At 38.4% G+C, this 24,015-nt stretch overlaps 1 protein-coding gene across 9 annotated transcripts in view; it reads left to right on the top strand.

Annotated features, from left to right (window-relative positions):
* Positions 1-24,015, top strand: part of tjp1b (tight junction protein 1b) — a 182,188-nt gene that overhangs the window by 18,370 nt on the left and 139,803 nt on the right. For all 9 annotated transcript variants that reach the window (XM_056451648.1, XM_056451645.1, XM_056451640.1 and 6 more), the window contains exons 2-3: positions 2,565-2,606; positions 2,702-2,861. In XM_056451648.1, coding sequence (XP_056307623.1) covers positions 2,565-2,606; positions 2,702-2,861 — 202 coding nt within the window. The remainder of the gene's footprint in view (positions 1-2,564; positions 2,607-2,701; positions 2,862-24,015) is intronic.

The following is a 24,015-nucleotide window of genomic DNA, read 5'->3' as shown; positions in this document are numbered from 1 at the left end:
TTGATTTGACCTCATTAAAGTCTTTGATTTGATGGTCCTGGATGTATATTTCAATGCTAATTGTGTCCTTTTTAAGCCATTTTTGTCTTCAGACTGATTTACAAAGAATTAATTGTTTTGAAAAAATAAGAAGAAAGCTAATGTTAACCCAAATATGAATATCCTGTCATCATTTATTGGCCTTCATGTTTAAAACCTGCATCGTTTGTTCTTTTGGTTTTTGTTCACCTCCACTGAAAGTAATTAATGTTGGTTTTTAACATCGCAACAGTCCCTGTGCAAATTTATACATTATTCCTAAAATCTTATCACATAATAGAGAAGACACATGTCAGGAATTCCCAGGAAGGGTTTTACTATAACCTGTGCTACACTATATAAGTTGGAACAATTGATTCTTGCTTCCTGACACCATTGTTGTTTCATCGTCTTATGTCAAATCAATCAGGCCAAACTCCTGTTAAAACTGGCTCTGTTTACAGCTGGTATTAAGATGAGTTTTGGTTGATTGGATTACGAGTAGACGAAGGAGACACACAATCCCATGGTGATTTAATCTGTCGCTTTCATCCACGTTTAACCATTTTTCAGATTTCTTTTCTTTTATGAGAGAAGGATACTGTAAATGTGTTTATCGGCTTTTTCTGGTTTTCTATCTAATATTGGAAAATAGCCTTTCACATTTGTGTTCAGTGGAAATATTTGGACAGATTTGTAACCACAAAACCTGTCTTACTGTACAGCGAGGAAAATAATTATTGAATATGTCATGTTTTTTTCCTGGGAATAATGTTTCTAAAGGAGCTGTTGACATGGAATTAAACCAGATTTTGGTAAAAATACAAACAATACAAACATAAATATAAAACAAAATGAAAATGAGTTCTGTGTAATTACTGAACTACTGAAATGTATTTAATATTTAAATAAAAGGCTTTTTGTCGGCAGCTTAAAGACACCTTTCACATGGGGAAGGAAGTCACTTGAATTGCTCAGGTGTGATTGTTCACAAACTTCAACAGACTGTTAAAATCTTGATGGTTCTGTGGGTCTCGTCTATCAAATCTGAGCTTTATTTTGTATTTTCTATTGGATTCAAGTCATGTGATTGGCTGGGTCATTCTACATTTGAGAGTTTGCTTGGCCGTGTTTTGGATCATTGTCTTGTTGAAATGTCCATTCTGGTTTCATCTTCATCCTCCTGTTAACATAGATGTTGGACCAAAATACATTGTATGGGTAACGATGATAGATTTTGTTAATGCCAAAATCATTAGATTAATAAGTAAACATCATGTTCCATGAAGACATATAGCTGATGTGTGGTGAGCGCACTGGTGCCTTTGTCCTGTGGCTGCCGTCGCATCATCCAAATGGATGCTGCACACTGGCAGTAGTGTGGCGAGGCCCCCCTCATGATTGTGAAGCATTTGGGTGTATGGACATACATGATAAATGCGCTATATAAATACACATTACATTACATTACAAGACATTTTGCAAATTTCCTACTGTAAATAAATCAAAACTCAAATTTTGATCAGTAACTTGAGGTGTTTTTCTCAATATTTATTTTTTTAACCCTCGGATTCAAGATATTAAAATAGTTTTATCTTTGCTAAATATTGTCATATCCTAACAAACCATACATCAACAGAAAGCTTATTTATTCATAAAACTCAGTTTTTGATTTGTAACTTGAGTTGATTTTGTCAATATTTAGATTTTCTTAACCCTCAGATTCCACATATTCAAATAGTTTTATCTTGGCTAAATATTGTCCTATCCTAACAAACCAACACAATCTCACGGCAATTCGTAACTTTTCAATTTAGTGGCTAATTCGTATGAATTCGTATAATCTAATTCATACATTTTAGTACGATTTGCTCATCCCCAATGACGGTTGGGTTTAGGGGTGGGGTTAGGTGCCACGCCTCCTTTTAAAAATCGTACAATTTCGTACGACTGAACTTGTATGAATTCGTACGAATTAGCCACTAAACTGACAAACCGTAAAATACTTACGTTTTCTCGTGAGATCAGGCTGAACAAACCACACATCAACGGAAAGCTTATTTATATATACAACTTAGTTTTAGATTAGTAACTTGAGGTGATTTTGTCAATATTTAGGTTTTTTAACCCTTAGATTCCAGATATTCAAATAGTTTTACCTCGACTAAATATTGAAATATTCTAACAAACCACACATCAACGGAAAGCTTATTTATTCTTTAATCTCAATTTTTTACTCTTACGTATGACCAGGGTCCAGGTCCAGGGTCACATTTATGCTTAAGTTGACTGTAAATAACAACAATTAAGTTGTAAATAAAACAGTGATTATTGGAATGACATTTACAAGAAATTATATTCCTGTGTGTATTTTGATTAACACCACTGTATTTTTACAAACAGTCATAAAACCTTCAGGATATCCATAAAAAAGACAGAATTGAAACAATGATTAAACTACATCTTTACATGTTGTCTTTCTTTTCACTGCATTTGTGATCAAACTTAAAGCATCTTTCTCTGTTTCTCTTGTGCTTCAATCTCAGGGTCTTCCCCAAACACGACAAAGACAAATACGGCCCTGCAGTGTAAGTCTTTTATTTGACAATTCTTTGCATTTTTTTTCAATCTGTCATTTTTATGTCAAATAAAACCGACACTCTTCTATCTGTCACTTCCTCAGTTATTATCCCAAGTTCAACGCATATATCCCCAACCCAGAGAAAGTCTCTGTGCTGGATGAATCTGAGGGATCGGGCCACGGCAAACCATCCCTGCGCAGAATCAAGGGCCGAATCCACCGCAGCAAGAGCCTGGACAGCATCGACCTGCTGGACTCCAACGTGAGTTAAAGACTGCATCCACTGCAGTAATGTGTGTGTGGGTGGGATGATGGGGGTGGGGAATATGTGTGTGTGTGTGTGTGTGTGTGTGTGTGGTGTGTTTGTGTTTATTCAGATGAGATTGAGCCCCTAGATATGTTGTGTGTCAGCGATTCGTGGGCATATATACAGTATATACAGTATGTGTGTGTTTGAAAAGCGACTCCATAACTATGTGTGTGTGCGTGAACGTGTGCATGTTTGTTTATGAAAATGCACATGTACCAGTATGTCTGCATTGGAGCTCCAGGGAATTTCTGCAAGAGCAAACATGATGTGAACAATTGTATAAGTCTACTTCGTAATTATTGCATATTTTATAAACACACACAGATAGGTGTCAATTCAGAAGCATGCATAAACGCAAAACAGGATGAGGGAAGGAGATCATTTAAAGGGACAGTTCACTCAAAAATTAAAAGGGCCAGTTCAACCACAAATGCTCTTGTTGGTTTAAACCATAAAATAAAGGCTCATTAAAAATATGTGCTTCAGTGTACAATTTAGTGCTTTAATATATGTTTAACTGCAGTTTCTAGGTAAAATGAACTCTACTTTTGTTCCTTTTACATTATTATCAACAAATATTGGATTATTTTTGTGCAGTTCTTTGCACAACACCTAATAAATACCACAACTAGGCATGTGCCGGTATCACATTTTCATGCTGCGATTAATTGATTGAGCTTTTATCACGGTATACGGTATTATCACGATATTGTAATTTTACTAGAGAAACAGGTAAAAAAACACAAAAAACTTCAGTTTCATCAACTTAGTAACTTTAATAACTTTTTAATTAACTAAAAGTACTTTAAACATTTAAATACAAATAAATATAAATAAAACAATACACAATATAAAAGTAAACTTGAGCAATTATATCAAAGTGAATGTGCAAAGAGAAACCGTCTCATGTATCTCCATATGGACACAATGGTCAGTTTGCTCAGTAGCTCACCTTGTACAGTGTTGTGATGTAGATTGCAAGCAAAGTAATATCAAGGTAAAATTTGAGGTTGTGTACAAGAAGAACATGTATCTGAAACAAAATTTACCACAAGTAACACATTTCAGATTCACAAAAATGTAGACAGCGCCCTCTAGTGAATAAACAAAATTTGCAGTTTGCAATGTAGACTTACACACATATTTCCGATGATCTTGGGCTGTAAATAAAGATATTTTCATTTTAAAGTCTACGATTTTCCTTACAAATTCTGAGCCTCTATTGATTTGTGAATATGGAAACACATGGGAGATTAAAGTATTTATTAAACGTATTTAACTATATTCAAATATATGTCTTATAAAGTCATAATGGTTCATCAAACAGTGTTTTTTTGCTAATTTCAGCCCAGCGCAGTTATCATTTTATCTTCATGCGCTACGTTGTTTAAATAGCAAATGCATTTGTGCTAATTTCTGCTTCTATAGTTGTGCTGGTCTGAAAAGCTATTTTGAAGCAACTGAAATAGACTACGCCATTGACCAGCTTAAAGCTAGTCAAAAGTCAATGGGACAGGGTTTTTTTGATTTTTGTTTGTTATTTAAATAGTGCACACAGTAAGTGATATGTCCAAATGACGTATGCGTTGATTTTACATTTTTAAATATGAAAATGTGAAGGTTTAAATGTAAAATGGTATTATTGTAATGGAATAAGTTTTCCAAACAATGACGTAACTCGCAACTGAACTACTATAGTACGATGCATCGTTTGGGAAAAGAACAATGTAGTGATGAGTGTTTCCCAAAACCGTAGTTTCTCTGTTGCAAATGCATCGTTTGAACCACTTTAGATGTGTGTAATGATGTTCTAAATGGGGTGGAGTAACTACTTCTTTAAATAAAAACCCATAGTTTTTTGTGCAAATTATATTGTTTTTCACGCACACGCATTTAAAAATAATCCAATATTAGTTTTGGTAAAAACATGCACTCGTTTTCCATATTAATTGAAATATATGTAAACAGCACATATAGGGCCAATGCTTCCTTTACAAATATTACTAAGAATATGCCATATTATTCTAAAACATAAAACCACTTAGCTAACTCGTATTTTACTCTCATATATAAAATGGTTGTAATTTACAGTAGGCTATTTAAAAAAATAATAATTTTGTCCGCGACAGTGGTTAGCGCGTCGACACTTCGCGACCCGAGTTTAATTCCCACCTCGCAGTCCTATGCGATCCTTCCCCTCTCTCCTGTAAGTACTCCATACTGTCCTAGGCATTAAGGGTGAAAATTGGTGAAAAAAGGTGAAAAAAATTGTCGTAATTGTTATGAGTATTATTTTTTTTTATTATTATTATTAAGTAGGATCTTGTTTATTTTTTATTTTATTTTATTTACTGTGAAAATCTACTTTTACAATTTGACACATTCAAACCACTGCAGAAATGTTCTAACCAACAGCCCATGTCATATAGGCCTACAGTACTGATACTTTTCTTACTATAAATTAAAACCATTAACGTACACTATATATTTTTGTTTTCACAAGCTTTGGAGACGTAACGTAAATTCCGCTTTTAAATAATAGGTCACCTATAGTTTTCGTCACGGCTGCGTTAAAAATGGCATAAATGTTTTCAAAGTGCACTTCGAAGGGAGCGCAATTGTCTATATAAAGATCGCTCAAACTGAACTGTAAAAACACTTTGAAACTAAAATACACCTAAGAGAGATTACTTTAATGATTTTTTCAATCATTCCAAGTTTAAATGTGGAACGTTCTAAACAAATAGGGCATAGGGGGGTAACTGAGAATAGAACACAACCAGGAAGTCTGCTTCTAACTACAGCTCTAGAGGTGTAGTTGCAAGTGTAAAAGTTTGCCATGCAGTTTGCGAATGTTCGTTGGAACGATGGATTTGGGAAACGCCAAATCAACGAACTATGTTTGTAACAACACAACTTGCGACCTTAGTTGGCTAAAAATGATTTTCGGAAACGCACCCCTGATCGATTTGACCTAGTGCATAAGCAGATCCGCAGTTCCTAAACACAGCCAAAAAGGACAAGCCATTCTCACAATGCGCCTGGTGCAACACAAAATAGCAAAAGTGGATTCGCACAGCCTAAGTGCACCTTTAGACCATGTGTTAGATTGCTAAAATAGAGCCCATAATATCAATGGATTGGGCTGATATGTTTGTATATGTATGAATCCTGCATATTTTATGTTCGTTCCTCATACAAAGCTATCATATTGCTTCAGAAGACCTGGATCCACTTCCACCGTATGAAAAATGCTCTGCTAAATGTTTGTGCTCCATGAAGCATTAATCAAATATAGCACTACGTAAGGAGAGTAAAATGAAGAAAGAGTTTACATCTTTTTGGGTGAACTATCCCTTGCATGCGGTACATTTAGCCTAACTCTCATCCAGCAAATCTGCAATGTAAAATTCTTTTTAAAATTACATTTGGCTCAATGAATGTTACATGAGGCTGTCATGTTCATACTGCGCTCCCTGTCTGAATGCCTCATAGAAACGACATGGGCTCATACTTAATGCAACACCCTTACTGAACGCGATTCCTGTACTGGGATACCCCGGAGTGGGTTTCCGTTTGCATAAAAAGCACCTGGGATTTCGAAGTACGCCAGGATGTTTCACAAATTGCTTCATTTCCTCTGAGGAAATGCACTCTCTAACATAATTACTATTCTAATGAGCTTTGAGTGGGACTAAATTCCACTCGCACTTTGAAATTATGGATGAAATGATGTCTTTCTGGTTGAACGTGCTTTTTTCTGAAGCTGTCAGACTTTTTCTTGTCTAATTCGTAATAAAAACGCTCCATGTAGATTCTGTTTGAATAGGCTTGTTTGTACTTGTAGTGCCAGACGCGTGGGAGTTTTTAAACAAAGATAATGATGAATATCTCAGGCTCTGAGACTTGTCAGAGTTACATAATGTTGCCAAGCAATGGCACCATCAATTAACTCAGACTGTGCATTGTGTTTTCACTGATGTCTTCATGCACTTTTACAATCAGGCCATAAGAGTTCATTCATTAATTATCCTTCAGCTTAGTCCCTTTATTCATCAGGGGTCACCACAGTGGAATGAACCGTCAACTTATCCAGCATATGTCTTACAGTACACAGCAAATTCCCTTCCAGCTGCAACCCAGTACTGAGAAACACCTATACAGTCTCTCATTCACACACATATGTAACCTCACTGGTCCTACACCACCCAACCCACTCTGAGCTGGGATCAAACCGGCGACTTTCCGCATGGGAGTCGGTTTCTCTACAAAGGAGGCTAAAGACCACGGCGTCTGTCGCTAGAGCACCTTTAGAGGTCAGAGCAGTGAGGTTTACCTCCTCAGCACTTCACTAGCTGGCCTCTGCTACACTTACTCACTCAAATCTCTCACTCCCATCTGGGTCACGGCACCAATGTAACCCTAACAGTCCTACACCACCCAACCCACTCTGAGCTGGGATCAAACTGCCAACTTTCCACATGAGGTTTACCTGCTCAGCACTTCACTAGCTGACCTCTGCTACACATACACTATGGCCAGTTTAGTTAAACCCATGTCAACATGAGGAGAACATGCAAAATCTACACATAAACGCCAACTGGCGGGACTTGAATTGGCGATCTTCTTGCTGTAAGGCGACAGTGCTAACCACTGAGCCACTGTACCGCTCTCTATAAGAGTTTGTATACTATATTTATTAATGCATTTATTAATGCTCCTATCAAAAAATTTAACTACACAACGCAATGATGCATAGTGCAAGCTCCGCGATTGGTCGGCTTGGTAGCTGTGATGAGTGTGGGCGGTGCTGAGAGTCCTGTGAAGGAGTTCCAGATGGAAACTTTTGTTCTTTGTTTACCTTATGATTAATGTTGTTGCATGTCCACCAGTTCCCGCCTCTAAAGTGATTGAGTTTTAGCCACTTGTACATTTAATGTAGCATTCAGAAAAAAAGGAGGAGATGGGGTGGAAGGAGGGATTCTTCCAAAATGAAGAAAAGGGAGTAGGGTGAAATCGCTCTATTTATTGTAAGCTTGAATCAATCTTGGATTATTGCGGATTACGGATGAGAGGCCAGCCACGATCAATCAAATCTCATGCTCTTCTCGAAATTAGTTTATAAAACTTCACTTCACGCTTCTTTAAAAATGCAGCAAAAATGTTGTGTAGTGTGATTTTTATTCTTTTTTCAAATGACGTAAACTTCGAGTTTAGCTGATTTACTATGTTCAGGAGGTATTGAGCAGTAAACAGTATGTAGTAAACATGTTGATATCAACACAGTTCCTTCTTAGAGCTCTCTTTTAATGAGCTGGTTATCTATATTGAGTGTGATAAACAAAAGAGACTAATAATGGGTGAGAGTTAAAAAAAATAATTACTGAAACATCACATTTAAATGAGCATATATTGTTCGTTGTTAAATCAAATACCTGGTCATTTGCATAAAGTGAAATGCCACTGAACCTTTTTGGACACTCAAATTTGATTAAATTCATCTCTATTTCTATAGCGCTTTTACAATGTCGATTGTGTCAAAGCAGCTTAACATAGAAGTTCTAGTAAATTGAAACTGTGTCAGTCCACTTTTCAGGGCTGAAGTTGAGTTTAGGTAAGCTCAGGTGGTTTAATTTTCACTGCTGAAAGTCCAAACACTGAGGAGCAAATCCATCGATGCACAGCTGTACAAGTCCCAAACCAAGCAAGACAGTGGCGGCAATGGCAAGGAACAAATTTTACCAATTGACAAAAGTGAAAGTAAAATAAACCTTGAGAGAAACCAGTCTCAGTTGGGAATGACCATTTCTCCTCTGCCCAAACTTCTTGTGCAGAGCTGGAGAACACTGAATGTACATCTTGGAGAAGCTGCAGGTCTCAGTAGGTCACTGGCAACTGAAATTGAATAATGAGAAATTGGGAATTCTCATTCAAAACAACTTCTTTCCAGTTGCTTTGTCTCTGAAAACTGCTTTCAGTTCCTTCTTTAAAAGCATTTAATTCAAAAACATGCTGTCTAGGTAGACAGCTAATTAGATTTTGAAGCACAGTCCCGATGTTGATATCTCAGTGGCACAGACGCCTCTCTGGAGCGATTGACAGGCTAACAGAGGCCGGGATAGTTCAGTGCCAAGTGACTGAGCAAATGTGCATTTCAACAAAGCTTCCTCCACAAAGGCTGTCGGCTTTAGTGAAGTGAGTTCGAAGCGGTTCATTAAACCTCTTTAAAGCGCTGTTGCTCTGCCTGTGCTTAAAATATCTCACCTCTCCAGAACATCCTGGTGAAATAAGGGGGTATCACCGTCCAGGTCCCTGCTCTTTAATACCGTACATATTTCTCCCTTAACTGAACACACACACACGTACACAAGCCTGGGGAAAGTTGCTGACTGGGCCCGAATGCCAAGCGCAGCTGATGAGAGTAACGTCCCGGCACACAGTGAGTGATGATGCCGCAGCAACGCTTGAGTGAAGACCTCTCTACTGCTGCCATCCGCTCTACTGAGAGACTCGACACAGAAACACACACAGCCACCCACTGCAGAGAGGAATGATGGGTTGCAGTTGCTATGCGGTTGCTAAGGTGTCCTACAGCTTTTCTTGATGGTTTTCACTGTGTCCAATTTGGTTCCTGGGTGATTGTTTACTGACCCGAAACATGTGTATCTGCAAGACAAAATTACATGCTTGATTTGATAGAAAAGTGGTGATTTGAGGAATCATTCACATCTGTCACATGGTGCCTAATTATACATTAAAGGCAGGGTCGGTGATTTGGTTCAAGAACATTTTGTTATGTTAGCTCAAAGTCTCTTCACATCTCAATAGTACACATTAAGTAAAGTGAAAGTGAAAGTCGTGACATGGCCAAGTATGGTGATAATTGGAATTTTTGCTCTGTATTTAACCCATCCAAGTGCACAAACACAGCAGTGAACACACACCGTGAACACACACTCGTAGGAGCAGGGGAATTGGTGGCTTGCACAAGGGACACACCTCAGCCGTTATAATGAGGATTAATTATTCACTACAATCCCTGCCTGTGCTGGGATTCGACCTTGCGACTTTTTGATCACAAGTCCAACTGTCTAACCTTTTGCAAGAAACTTTGTTTGAGAAACGTTGTGTTGCTCCAAGATACATTTGCACACCCCCAGGAAAAGTATCCATTCCCCCAAGACACTTGTGCGTTTCCCAAAGACACCCGTGCATTCCCCAATACACTTTTGCATACCTGTGCATTCCCCAAGACACTTTTGAATTTGCCCAAGACACCTGTGCGTTCCCCAAGACACTTTTGTGTTCCTCCAAGACACCTTTGCATTCCCCCAAGACATTTTGCATTCCCCCAAGACACCTGTGAATTCCCCCAAGACACTTTTGCCTTCCCCCAAGACACTTTTACGTTTCCCCAAGAAACCTGTGCATTCCCCAAGACATGTTTGTTTTCCTCCAAGACACCTGTGCATTCCCCAAGACACCTTTGCATTCCCCCAAGACACCTGTGCATTCCCCTAAGGTACCTGTGCATTCCCCCAAGTCACTTTTGTGTTCCCCAAGACACTTTTGCATACCCTTAAGACTCCGTTGCATTCCCCCAATAAACTTTTGCGTTCCCCCATGAAACTTTTGTCTTCACCCAAGACACTTTTACATTTCCCCAAGACACTTGTGCATTCCCCAAGACACTTCTGTGTTCCCCAAGACACCTTTGCATTCCCCCAGGACACCTGTGCATTTCCCCAAGACACTTTTGCCTTCCCCAAGACGCTTTCACGTTTCCCCAAGACACTTTTGTGTTCCTCCAAGACACCTGTGCATTCCCCAAGACACCTTTGTGTTCCTCCAAGACACCTGTGCATTCCCCAAGACACCTTTGCATTCCCCAAGACACTTCTGTGTTCCCCCAAGACACCTTTGCATTCCCCCAGGACACCTGTGCATTTCCCCAAGACACTTTTGCCTTCCCCAAGACGCTTTCACGTTTCCCCAAGACACCTGAGCATTCCCCAAGACACTTTTGTGTTCCTCCAAGACACCTGTGCATTCCCCAAGACACCTTTGTGTTCCTCCAAGACACCTTTGCATTCCCCCAAGACACCTGTGCATTTCCCCAAGACACTTTTGCCCTCCCCAAGACACTTTTGTGTTCCCCCAAGACACCTGTGCATTCCCCTAAGATACCTGTGCGTTCCCCAAGACACTTTTGTGTTCCTCCAAGACACCTGTGCATTCCCCAAGACACTTTTGTGTTCCTCCAAGAAACCTGTGCATTCCCCAAGACACTTTTGTGTTCGTCCAAGACACCTGTGCATTCCCCAAGACACCTTTGCATTCCCGCACGACACCTGTGCATTCCCCTAAGATACCTGTGCATTCCCCCAAGACACTTTTGCGTTCCCCAAGACACTTTTGCATACCCTAAAGGCTCCTTTGCATTCCCCCAATGAACTTTTGCGTTCCCCCATGAAACTTATACCTTCACCCAAGACACTTTTACATTTCCCCAAGACACCTGTGCATTCCTCCAAGACACCTGTGCATTCCCCAAGACACTTTTGTGTTCCCCCAAGACACCTGTGCATTCCTCCAAGACACCTGTGCATTTCCCCAAGACACTTTTGCCTTCCCCAAGACACCTTTGCATTCCCCAAAGACACCTGTGCATTCCCCTAAGATACCTGTGCATTCCACCAAAACACTTTTGCGTTCCCCAAGACACTTTTGCACACCCTAAAGGCTCCTTTGCATTCCCCCAATGAACTTTTGCGTTCCCCCATGAAACTTATACCTTCACCCAAGACACTTTTACATTTCCCCAAGACACCTGTGCATTCCTCCAAGACACCTGTGCATTCCCCAAGACACTTTTGTGTTCCCCCAAGACACCTGTGCATTCCTCCAAGACACCTGTGCATTTCCCCAAGACACTTTTGCCTTCCCCAAGACACCTTTGCATTCCCCAAAGACACCTGTGCATTCCCCTAAGATACCTGTGCATTCCACCAAAACACTTTTGCGTTCCCCAAGACACTTTTGCACACCCTAAAGGCTCCTTTGCATTCCCCCAATGAACTTTTGCGTTCCCCCATGAAACTTATACCTTCACCCAAGACACTTTTACATTTCCCCAAGACACTTTTGCGTTCCTCCAAGAAACTCAGGAAAATTGTGTGCTTCCTAAAGACACTTGTACAGTGTCCCAAGAAACTTTTGTTTGACCCAAAAACCTGTGTACAGGGACATTATAAGTGGAGGAGAATGGGGGTGCATTGGGAAATTGGGTCACTGTTTTTGTGTAGCCCAAAAACTGTGCATTCCCTCAAAAGTTTTGCTTGCAAAAACGAATTTCTGCATTCTCTCAAGAAAAATCCTACCAAACGTCCAACCTATGTTTCCCTACCAAAACCTGCACATTTGTAAGCAATCCTTTGTGTAGTGAAACTTCCTTTTGCTTGCAAAATGTGTCTGTCCCATTAAAAACTTACTGTTTGCTCACAAAACTTCAGTATTAACCCAAGATACTTTGCTTTCACTTGCACAATGTTTGTATTCCCATAAGACATGCATTTGCTCTAAAAACCTTTGAATTTTGCTGAGAAACACTCAAGTATGTCATTTCTGATCTCTTACATCATATACTGTGTACAAACCTGAGCATAGATTGATAGTTTGAGGTCTGAGAGAAAAAAAGTATATATGCAATGTATAGATTTTTTTCTCTGCGGAGAGAAAACATTGCTGTCTAGCATGAACAATAAAAATATAACCAATCAAATCAAATCAAATGTTTTCTTTTAAGTAAGAATTGAATCATTGTTGTTTCCCTTAATCTTACAGTATGAGCAGAAAATGGCACTAGATCTTATTAGTCCAATTTCTTATTGGATGGTGAAGATAAAATACATAATAGTCTACTAAAGAGGGTTTGTTTGAAGCTTTTGTAACACGGGTGTTTTGATTTTCATTTATGCATGTGTATGCAATAAAATTGGAGGGTTTGAAGTCACGGTGTTTGGCCGAGCGCCCACTCCTGCTGTCATTTGTGTTGGCGAGTACCATCTCTCTCTCTCTCTCTCTCTCTCTCTCTCTCTCATGGAGAGCATGAATCAGTTGTTAGTGCATAGGCTGCAGAAAACTGCACAGCAGAGAGTAAAGGAGAGAGAGAGAAAGAGAGAGAGAGAGGGCAAAGGAGAAATGCAGCAGCGTGAAATGCATCACATAACTCTGGTCAAGCGAGACTCCCTCTTTTCCAATCTTTCCGTCTGTCCATCTCATGAATGGTCTCTTTCCTCTTCTTTTTGCCGATATCAGCTCTCCACCTCTCATCTCCATTCAATCACTCCTCTCCTTTTTTTTTCATTTCACCTTGAACGCCAATATTAAAGGCACAGGAGCAGAAATTATTATAGGACATAAATTGATATCAGTACCATTTCTCAGTGCTTCAGTAACCCCTCCAAGGCTTTCCTCACTGTTTTAGGGTAATTGGGAAACACATTAGCCATTTTCCTAATGCATATTCATTCATCCTCCTGGATTCGGGTGAACGAAAGGCTGATGTCCTAAAGTAAATGGGGACTGCTGCTGTGTTAGGAAATATGTTTTATGAAACACTTTTATGTTTTGTTGTTGGTCTTTTTGGAAACCTGTGTCAATTTAAATGGAAAATGGTAAATATATTAGTCCCTAAATTAATGTCAAGCTCCAGAATGACCATAAACAGTTTATAAAAGTAGTTGTTATGACATTGTATTTGAGTTTTAGAAATATTTGAGATTTTTTTTTATTTCTTTTCATGATGCATCTGAGTATGTTTTAACCATTTCGGAGATATCAGTCACTACTAGGGATGTCCTGATCAGGTTTTTTTGCCCTCGAGTCTGAGTCCAAGTCATTTAATATTGAGTATCTCCCGATACCGAAACCCGATCCGATACTTCTATGAAGAAACAGATGAAGGATGTTCCTTATTTTTTATTTAATTCACCTTATTTTAACATTCAACAACTCTGTTAACAAACAGAGCACTTCTGTGAGGTAGCTTGAACAATCAAGTAATAAATGACATCAATTCTTCACTTTAGGACTTTAGTGCAAGTGTACATATAAAAAAAAAATTGAATATAAAAACAAAGAGCACCTCAACTTAAAATACCTGGCAGGCAAACCCAAGTTTACACATCTCACAGTTTGCTATAGCAATGTTGTTGTCATCAACTTTATAAAACCTCCAGACCGCTGCTTCTGTGTTCAACTTTGCTCTCATTTAACCAATCGCGTCTCTGCAACAAAGTGATGTCATGCCGCACACGTTGCTGTTTCTGTGTGAAGTCAAGAAAGAGGTCTAACTACGTTGGCCGAGAGAGCTTAACGCGCTGCAGTTTAAGAAAGCACATACAATTACAAAAAACACCAGCAAATAAAGAAACGATCTTCATCAATTTGACAGCACACGTGTTGCAAATTGGTCACAACACCAACAACTTAAGAAACGCGTTGCAAGTCGATCACAACACTTGCAAATATCCACGTAACACAACGGAAATGTTTCTACGGCACCCAAAACTATAACAGACCTTGCTGAGATATGGATGTGTTAATATGTCGTGTAATCAGGATATTAAAATAAACGAGAAACAACTCATCTTTCAAAGACCACCAATCACTTCACTGAGCAACAGTCACAGCAACGTTACATAGTTTCAATTGAAATATCGCTCCACTAATTTGATTATAAATTACAGTGTAACCCTTTTTTAACTAATTATTCATAGTTTTTAATTCAATGACCAAGAACTTTACCTATTGTGACCAATTTGGCCACAAAATGAGAAAGAAAATGTCACAGATTTGGTACCTTTCACTTGTCCTTGGTAGTGGATGCAAACATGATTACAAAGGGACACGTGCGTGATATATTTTTCACACAACATTTTTATGACTCCCTCAGCTCTTCCAACATCTGACAAAACATTTTCCTGCAAAATCCACATTAGGTAGCAGCTAATGCTAATCTTTAAAGCAAATCCAAAGAATGATTTTTACAGATAAATCAGCTACGTGTTAATCTACTGTTAGCATGCTAATATTGACTTTTAGCGCAAAAAACTCATCTGGGTGTTGTTTTTTCCATTTACGGTTTCATAAAAAACCTTTAATAACCATGCAGAAATGTTCTTTACAGTGGAAGACGTTTCTTTAGAGTATGAAATTGTTATTTGAACTGTACAAATTATTCTTTAACTCACCGTTAACTTAAAGAGGAACGAAAAAAAGGATATGTGAAGTTTAATTTTAAACTAATTTCGAGAGGAGCATGTGCTCATGATTGACCCAGCTGGTTCACATTAGCTAATCATGATCCTCCAATCAAAGGATCCCAAGTCACTATATATATATCCTCATTTCCTCACTACAACTATCTTCGTCTGGAAGAAACCCCCCTCCTCCCCTTCTTCCACCTTTATCCAGAATGGGCGGCATGGTGGCCCAGTGACTAGCACTGTTGCCTCACAGCAAGAATACCAATGGCGTCGGGTCTTCACTGGGCTATCTGGTATTTCTGTGCGGAGTTTGTATGTTCTCCCCGTGTCCGCGTGGGTTTCCCCCGGGTTCCCCGGTTTCCTCCCACCATCCAAATGTGCTCTATATTATAGATAAAATAAGCCTAAATGTTTTTTCTGATGTCTTACTCTCAGAAAGTTCACCTTGGCCTCAGCAAAGGGAGTTTCAGATCGACCTGAGCTCAATCTCCCCTTGCCCTGTGAAAGGAGGGAGCCCTGGGCTCGAGGATCCCTTGAGCTCAGGGCTCTCTCCCGGGACAGCACGCCAAACAAGCTATGTATAAATCGTGAGCTAAGTGTGAACTCTTGAAACATCCCTTTTTGGTTCTTCATGACACTTTTATTTTTAAGAAATTGTCAATTTTTCTATTTTTTTTATCATTTTGGCCTGTTTATGCACTATATTTATGTTCTAATTTTCAAACCTGATTGCCTGAGATTTGCCCTTGCTAGTGGTTGCAAACATGATTACAAAGGGCCACGTGCGTAATATTTTTTTTCACACAGCAATTTTCTGGTTCCCTCAGCTCTTCCACCATCTGACAAAACATTTTCCTGCAAAATCCACATGAGTTAGCGGCTAATGCTAATCTTTAAAGCCTAATTTTTGCATCAGATCGATCAGCTACGTGCTAATCTGCTGTTAGCATGCTAATTTGGACTTTTAGTGCAAAACACGCATCTAGGCTGCAGTGTATGAACAGTAAGGCTTGCCAGAAAACCCCAACGTAAGCAGTTAGCGCCCGGCTCTGCTCTGCTCTGTGTGGTAAAAGTGCTGCAGCTGCAATTGCAGCGGAGGCGAGACTGCAGTTGAATTAAGCGATCTGCATATTCAGAGATCTTAAGGGCAGGACAGGGATGATGGTGATGGAGGTGTCCCTGCACGTGAGAGGCGTGTAGAGGAGGGTCTGCCAGCCTTTAGTGAGGCTGACAGGACACACAGAGGAGGAGGATCTCACCTGTATGTGATGCAGACTGTAGAGGAGCTGAACGGGTGGGGAATGAGTGCAGGAGCTGGGTTTTTTTTTCAGACTGGGGTGACGTTAGCTTGAGTGTCGCTGGAAGCTCAATGCTATGCCGTGAGGGTCCCTGGAGCATGATGGGAGGAGGACATTGTGTTCTGTGCAGCGGCATTAGAAGAGATGTGTGTGTGTAGAAAGTGTGTTATTCTTGATCAGTGAAAGATGAGGTGGAGTGTGTTTCTATAAAACAGGGGCTGTTTGGTGAAAACATTTGAACATAAATGCAGTTTTACAATATCTGTGTGTAAAGGCTCACTGTGGTCGTGTCTTTACCATAATGTATTTGTGTATACACGTTAAGTTAGCCAGTATCAAAGTGAAAGCGGGAAATAATCTTACAAAATCTTTAGGATCACAGTTCAACATGTCGGGGAAAAATATTAAATACAATTTTAATAAATGGGAAAAATAAAAATAAAAACTTTAAAATTATTATTATTATTATTATTATTATTTGATAACTCATCTGAATTTAAATATATTACCTTTTGTCTTTTCTTACTGGAGGAGATTTACTACTGATCACAGAGCTGTGTTTCCCTGACAAGATGTGCATGACAAGCACCAAGTTTGGGCACCCCTCTGTGGCTGCATAAAACATTCGGTTTTTAAGCTAGATAATGTCATGTTTTTCTGACAGAAATACATAGTGTAGCAGTATTGAGATGTGTGAAATTACAATGAAACTGGAAAATCAGCTGTGCACAAGTTTGTGCACCCTCTCTTTTGTGTGTATTTCAAAACCTGTAGTCTCTGATTGATTACAGCACAAAATTGATTTGAGTGGCTAAGTGAACAATCGTAACACAGGTGGAACCAACTGTGAAAAAAGATATATTTAAGATTGCTAGTTTAGCTGATTGCTAGTTGTGCTTCTGTGCACACTGCACTTTTCTCCCCATAGACTTGCGTCAGACTGGCAACGCAAGCTCGTGCGACAAGTTTTGCAGTTTGCTGCGTTGGAAAGTTCAAGCTCGGTGAACTCTGACCTGCAGAATCGCACCACATGATTGCGTGAGACCAATAGAAGATCAAAAAATGACCTCTCTGGACAGGAATTTAAAATATGGACCAATCGCTCGCTTTTTTTAATGTCTAATCATCTTGTTTAATCCCGCCCCTTTTCGCAGTGCCGTACAACGGAATTTTGCACACACAAACTCTAGTGTGACCGCAGCATTATTGTGAACCTGAAAGTAGCAACATGGGAACCTCAAAAGAACTTCCTAATGACCCAAAAACTAGGATATTTAATAATAATAATAATAATAATAATAATAATAATAATAATAATTAATACTAATCAACATGAAATTGGGAGAAGGACACAAAAAGCTATCATCTCCATCTCCACAGTTAGAAATACAGTAAGACAATGGAAGGCCACAGGAGCAGTTCTTGTAAAGGAAGGATGTGCTAGACTAAGAAAAATATCTGAAAGGCAAAGAATGGTTAGAATTTCCACAAGCAATCCGAAGACCACCTCCAAAGAGCTCCATGAACATCTTGCTGCTGATAATGTCATTGTGCATTGTTCAACAGTTCAGCACACTCTTCGCGAAGAACAGCTCAATGAAAGGTGATGCAGAAGCCTTTTCTGCATTCTGCCAATGAGAAGAGTCATTTGAGGTATGCAAAGGCTCATCTGGACAAGCATGAATCATTTCGGAAAAATATACTGTGGACAGATGCCACAACCATTGGCGCTTTGCATGATGGAAAAAGAACACAACATTGCAGGAGAAGAACCTGCTCCATACTGTAAGATATGGTGGAGGGTCCATCATGCTGTGTGGATGTGTGGCAAACACAGCTACTGGAAACCTTGTCAGAGTTAAGGTGGCATGGATTCCACTATAATATATATTTTTTAATCTGGAGTCTAAAGTCATTTTTCTTTCAATTTGGCTGGAATAAAAGCTGTTCATTTTTATAACACAATTATTAAGGACAATATTAGAAAGAAGAAGAATTTATTTTCAGTTGGCTACAGAACAAACCACTTGTCCAATGACTTGCCTATTTAACCTAGTTAAGCCTTTAAATGTCACTTTAAGCTGAATACTAGTATCTTGCAAAATGTCTAGTAAAATATTATTTGCTGTCATCATGGCAAAGACAAAAGAAATTAGTTAGCAGAAATGAGTTATTAAAACTGTTACTTAAAAATCTTTTCCTCATTTAACATCACTTGGGAAATAATTGAAAAAGAATCCAAATTATACATTATATATACACACATGTCGGCGTGTGGACATGGTTAAGGCGATCTGCTGCAGTTCAAACCGAGCATCAGAATGTGGAAGAAAGGTGATTTAAGTGACTTTGAACATGGCATGGTTGTTGGTGCAGACTGGTTTCTTGAACCTGACAATGAGTTCACTGTACTCAATGCCTCCACAGTCATCAGATCTCAATCCAGCAGAGCAGCTTTGGGATGGGGTGGAAAGGGAGGTTAACATCTTGCAGCAACTGCGTGATGCAATCGTGTCAATATGGACCAAAATCTGTGAGGAGTATTTCCAGTAACCTGTTAAATCTCTGCCACGAAGGATTAAGGCAGTTCTGAAGGCAAAAGGTCCAACACGGTACTAGTAAAGTGTACCTAATAAAGTGGCCGGTTAGTTTATGTATATATGTATATATATATATATATATATATATATATATATATATATATATATATATATATATATATATATATATATATATATATATATATATATATATACAGTTGAAGTCAGACTTATTAGCCCCCCTGTTTATTTTTTCCCCAATTTCTGTTTAACAGAGAGATTTTTTCAACACATTTCTAATAACTGATTTATTTTATCTTTGCCATGATGACAGTAAATAATATTCGACTAGATATTTTTCAAGACACTTCTATACAGCTTAAAGTGACATTTAAAGGCTTAAATAGGTTAATTAGGTTAACTAGGCAGGTTAGGGTAATTAGGCAAGTTATTGTATAACGATGGTTTGTTCTGTAGACTATCGAAAATAAATATAGCTTAAAGGGTCTAATAATATTGACCTTAAAATGGCTTTTATTGCTTTTACATTGCTTTTATTCTGGCCAAAATAAAACAAATAAGACTTTCTCCAGAAGAAAAAATATTATCAGAAATACTGTGAAAATTTCCTTGCTCTGTTAAACATCATTTGGGAAATATTTAAAAAAAGAAAAAAAATCAAAAGGGTGGAGAATAATTCTGATTTCAAATGTATATATATATATATATATATATATATATATATATATATATATATATATATATATATATACAATTATAGATTTTGGAGGCAAAAGTCCCCAGTTTGAGATTTTGTCTCATATTTGTATCGTGTAATGTAGGTAAGCAATATTACACTTGCAGCAAGTTCAACATTGTGTGTAAATAATGAGCACAGGAGACGGGTATTTTTTTCCTATGGATGAGGGTGACCTGTGCTTTAGTGTGAGGGTCCCATGGAGCATGATGGGAGGAGAACATTATGTTCTGTGCAGCATTAGAACAGAACTGTGTGTGCGTGTTTGTGTGTGTGTGTTACTCGTGATCAGTGAAAGATGAGATGGAGTGTGCTTCTATAAAACAGGTGCTGTTTGTGTTCTCCTGGTGTACATGTGTAAAAATGACCTTGACAGTATAAATGTGAATACTGACCCTACACTCTTAAAAGTAAAGGTTATTTATTTCCGTTGACTTGAATAACCATGAAGACTTTACATTTCACAAAACAGTGGGGAAAGCTTCTTCAGATTTTGAAATGCTGTTATATATTAAAGTTATACAATTTGAAGTTATTCGTCTAAAAAGGGGTCTTTAAAGCACCATTGACTTAAAAAGTAACCAAACATTTTTTTATTCGTCTTTATTTGCGTCTCTGTGAAAATCCCTTTTTGGTTCTTTCTGGCCATTTAATTTTTTATATTTTATTGTTTTTAATGTATTTATTTATTTTCATTTTGACCTGTTTATGCCCTATATTCTGATTCTGAAATCTCATTGGCTGAGAGGTCTAAAAGCTGATTTATACATCTGCGTCAAGCGCATGAGTATGCTAGACAGGACGATTACCGTGTTCAAGGTATACCGCGGTTTGAAAAAAGTCAAGGGTTTAAAACTGCTAAAATGTTCTGCTATACCATTCCTAAGGTATGTGTAAGACTTTTTATTTATTTGTTTATTTATTTTAGTTTTTTTCCACTCTTGAAATGAGAAACAGCCTATCGGTTGGGTTTAGGAAAGGAGGAGGGTGGGTCAGCCAGTTATTCAGTCATTCAGTCAGTCAGTCAGTCAACAGCGGCCTCTGGTGGATTTACATGAGAACAGCAGGCACGAATGCCACACAACAACAGAAATTTGAGATCTCAGAAAGCGTACACTGCAGCCTTTGGTGGATTAGCAAAAACAAAAACTTCAAAAAAACATAGCTCCTGGGATGTATTTGGCGCTCTCCAGAAATGTATATAGGGGAACGTTTTCAGACAAGTAAGGTATGAAACAATTAAAACATGAGTAAACTATGAAATAGTCATCATCTTACATCTCTTTAAGCAACTTAACTTTTTCTCTAAATCATTGGACACTCTAAAACCCATAAAGAGAATCGCCGAAACCAAAAGACAACATTTGCTTAACGCTTGAGAAATTAAATCAGCTTGTCATCAGTGTAATATATCCACCCTATCAGATGTGTTTTGCGAATGCGCAGAAATGTATATTAGGGGACATTAATAATACACTAATAGCACATACAGGCCTCCTGCTGTGAAAACCCATTTATAGCACACACGTATTTGTGTTCTGTGACGTGTGTAAATGTGCATATTGGATGTCCGTATGCTCATTAACAGTAGTGCTGCATGTATGTGTATCTGGTGTATGCATGTGCATTAGGGTTTGCTTGGTTTGCTGGAGTGGCAGGGGCTCTGCTGAGAGCCGTCCAGCTGTCAGTTTAGTCTGTGAGGGTCTGAAGGTCCATGTGACCACGTGTGTCTCCTCGAGCCTTTGTAAACCTCGGCATATGGCACAGCGCTTCAAGAAATTGGTCTGCAGATACAAATGCAAGCTTCTAGTAAAACACCACACACATAATATTGCACGCAATTATGAAAGGTTATGTTGACTCTGCTAGATAAACAAGAACTTGAGGGGAAATGGCTTCATACAGTGCTTATATTATATTTTATTACATGGCTGATTCGGATTGGACAGTCACATTCACAAGTATGTTATTCCGAGATAGTAACCACTAAATATGTCTAGATGGGATACATCTGCGGATACTCCTATCAATATAATTTTTGTGACACTGTACAACAATAATTTAATTTGTACATTACTGTGAGAGTTGGGTTCAGGGTTAGGGATAGGGGTAGATGTTAATAAAATACAATTTAATAGGTCATTTAATAAAAAATATAAATAATTCTTGTGAACTTCCATCCATATTGCACCTATTAGCAAATTCCAGGCGGGGAGTGGCTTCCGTCTGGCCACTCTACCATACAGACCTGATTGGTGGATTGCTGCACAGATGGTTGTCCTCCTGTAAGGTTCTCCTCTCTTCACAGAAGAATGCTGGAGCTCAGACAGAGTGATCATCAGGTTATTGATCCCTGACTAAGGCCCTTGACTCCCTGACTAAGGCCCTTCTCCCCCGATCACTCAGCTTAGATGGCCGGCCAGCTCTAGGAAGAGTCCTGGTGGTTCCAAACATCTTACACTTACGGATGATGGCGGCCACTGTGCTCACTGGAACTTTCAGAGCAGCAGAAATTTTTCTGTAACCTTCCCCAGCCTTGTGCCTCGAGACAATCCTGTCTTGGAGGTCTACAGACAATTCCTTTGTCTTCATGCTTGGTTTGTGCTTTGGCATGCACTGTCAACCCTGGGACCTTATATAGACAGGTGTATGCCTTTTCAAATCATGTCCAATCTACTGAAGTGACCACAGGTGAACTTCAATGAAGCTGCTGAAACACCTCAAGAATGATCAGTGGAAACAGAATGTACCTGAGCTCAATTTAGAGACAAAGGCTGTGAATACTGATGTACATGTGATTTTTCAGCTTTTTTATTTTTAATAAAAATAACTCTTTTTTCACATTGTCATTATGGGGTGTGTAGAATTTTGAGGAAATAAATTAATTGAATCCATTTTGGAATAAGGCTGTAACATAAAAAAATGTGGTAAAAGCGCTATCACTGTATGAATGTAGATGTAAGTATATGGATTTAAACGTATTTACTGGTGGTGAAAGTGATTTGAAGTTTCCGGATGAGCCTGTGTTATTTAGCAGTTGTTATCTCGGGATAAAATGAGAAAATTCCAGACATCCTTGGAATAATCTGCAATTACCACCTCCTAGATGGTGAGATTTACTAGTGTTGTTTTTATTTCATTCTAGCCTAGAGTCTGACAGCTCTTTTAAGATCTCGCTGACTCCACTGTCAGTCCTTATTTGTGTCACTATTAGTCTATACTGGCCCTTTTGTATATCAACACGATACCAGCAACTGTGTTAGAAGCATTTATGCTAAATACAGTAGTGGAAGTTCAGGCTAGCTATTTGGGAGCAAATAGGCATATAAATTAAGATATTTACTTGAGGACAAAATGATTTAAGATTTATTAAGAAGTCTTGCTTCCTGGAAAATGTTTCGAAGTTCAGTTTTTATAAAAAAATTTCACAATCTGTCAATGGGGTCAACAAATCTTCTTTGTTTACCCCTTTAATTGTTTATATTTCCCATGAATCATGAGCCACTGTGTTGATTAACAGATGAGTTTACAGTGTATTTAAGTTTCTTTTAAATCTCGTATTGTTTATTTAAATCTCTATAAAAGCACTGTAAGAATCCAATTCATTTTAGTGAATCAATTCATTTCAAGAAATCAGTCAAATGATTCAAATAATTCAGTTAATTATGTATTAATATAATATATATTTATGATTTATTTTTGCTCCTTAACTATTCAAACTCCCACTTTTTCTGTCACACCTGATCTACAACCCATTTTGACTGAATCATTCAAAAGATTTGACTCTAAAATAATCAAAACAAAGACTTCCATTGCATCTAAAGGATTACGATTAGCCTTAAATGATTACGATTAGATTACGAGTCGGTTTTACTGAATCATTTAGGGAATTGACTCAAAAGAGCGATTCATTGGTGAATCAGACGAGTCATTAGTCAACTAGCTTGCAGGTTCACAACATTTCAAGGACAAATGTAATTAGTTTCTATTGATGCAGAAGGATCTTATTGACGACATTTGTCTATAGTCATCTCCTTTTGTGTCGGCTAGTGAGGGATGTACAGAAAACACTCTTGTTAAACAACTGAGGAAATCATTCTGATAAGAAAATAAGGAAATAATCAAAAATAGCATGGTTTCATGCCAAATAGATCAGCCTGTGGTCTGTGATGACACATAAAATTATATTATATATTTTAATTAAATTTTAGTTAGAGACAAGCCTCAGGGTTTTAACTGGTC

The sequence above is a fragment of the Danio aesculapii genome, chromosome 25 (genome assembly GCF_903798145.1).
Source record: "Danio aesculapii chromosome 25, fDanAes4.1, whole genome shotgun sequence".
In the NCBI taxonomy this organism is placed as follows: domain Eukaryota; kingdom Metazoa; phylum Chordata; class Actinopteri; order Cypriniformes; family Danionidae; genus Danio; species Danio aesculapii.
This window is presented reverse-complemented; position numbering and strand designations above follow the sequence as displayed.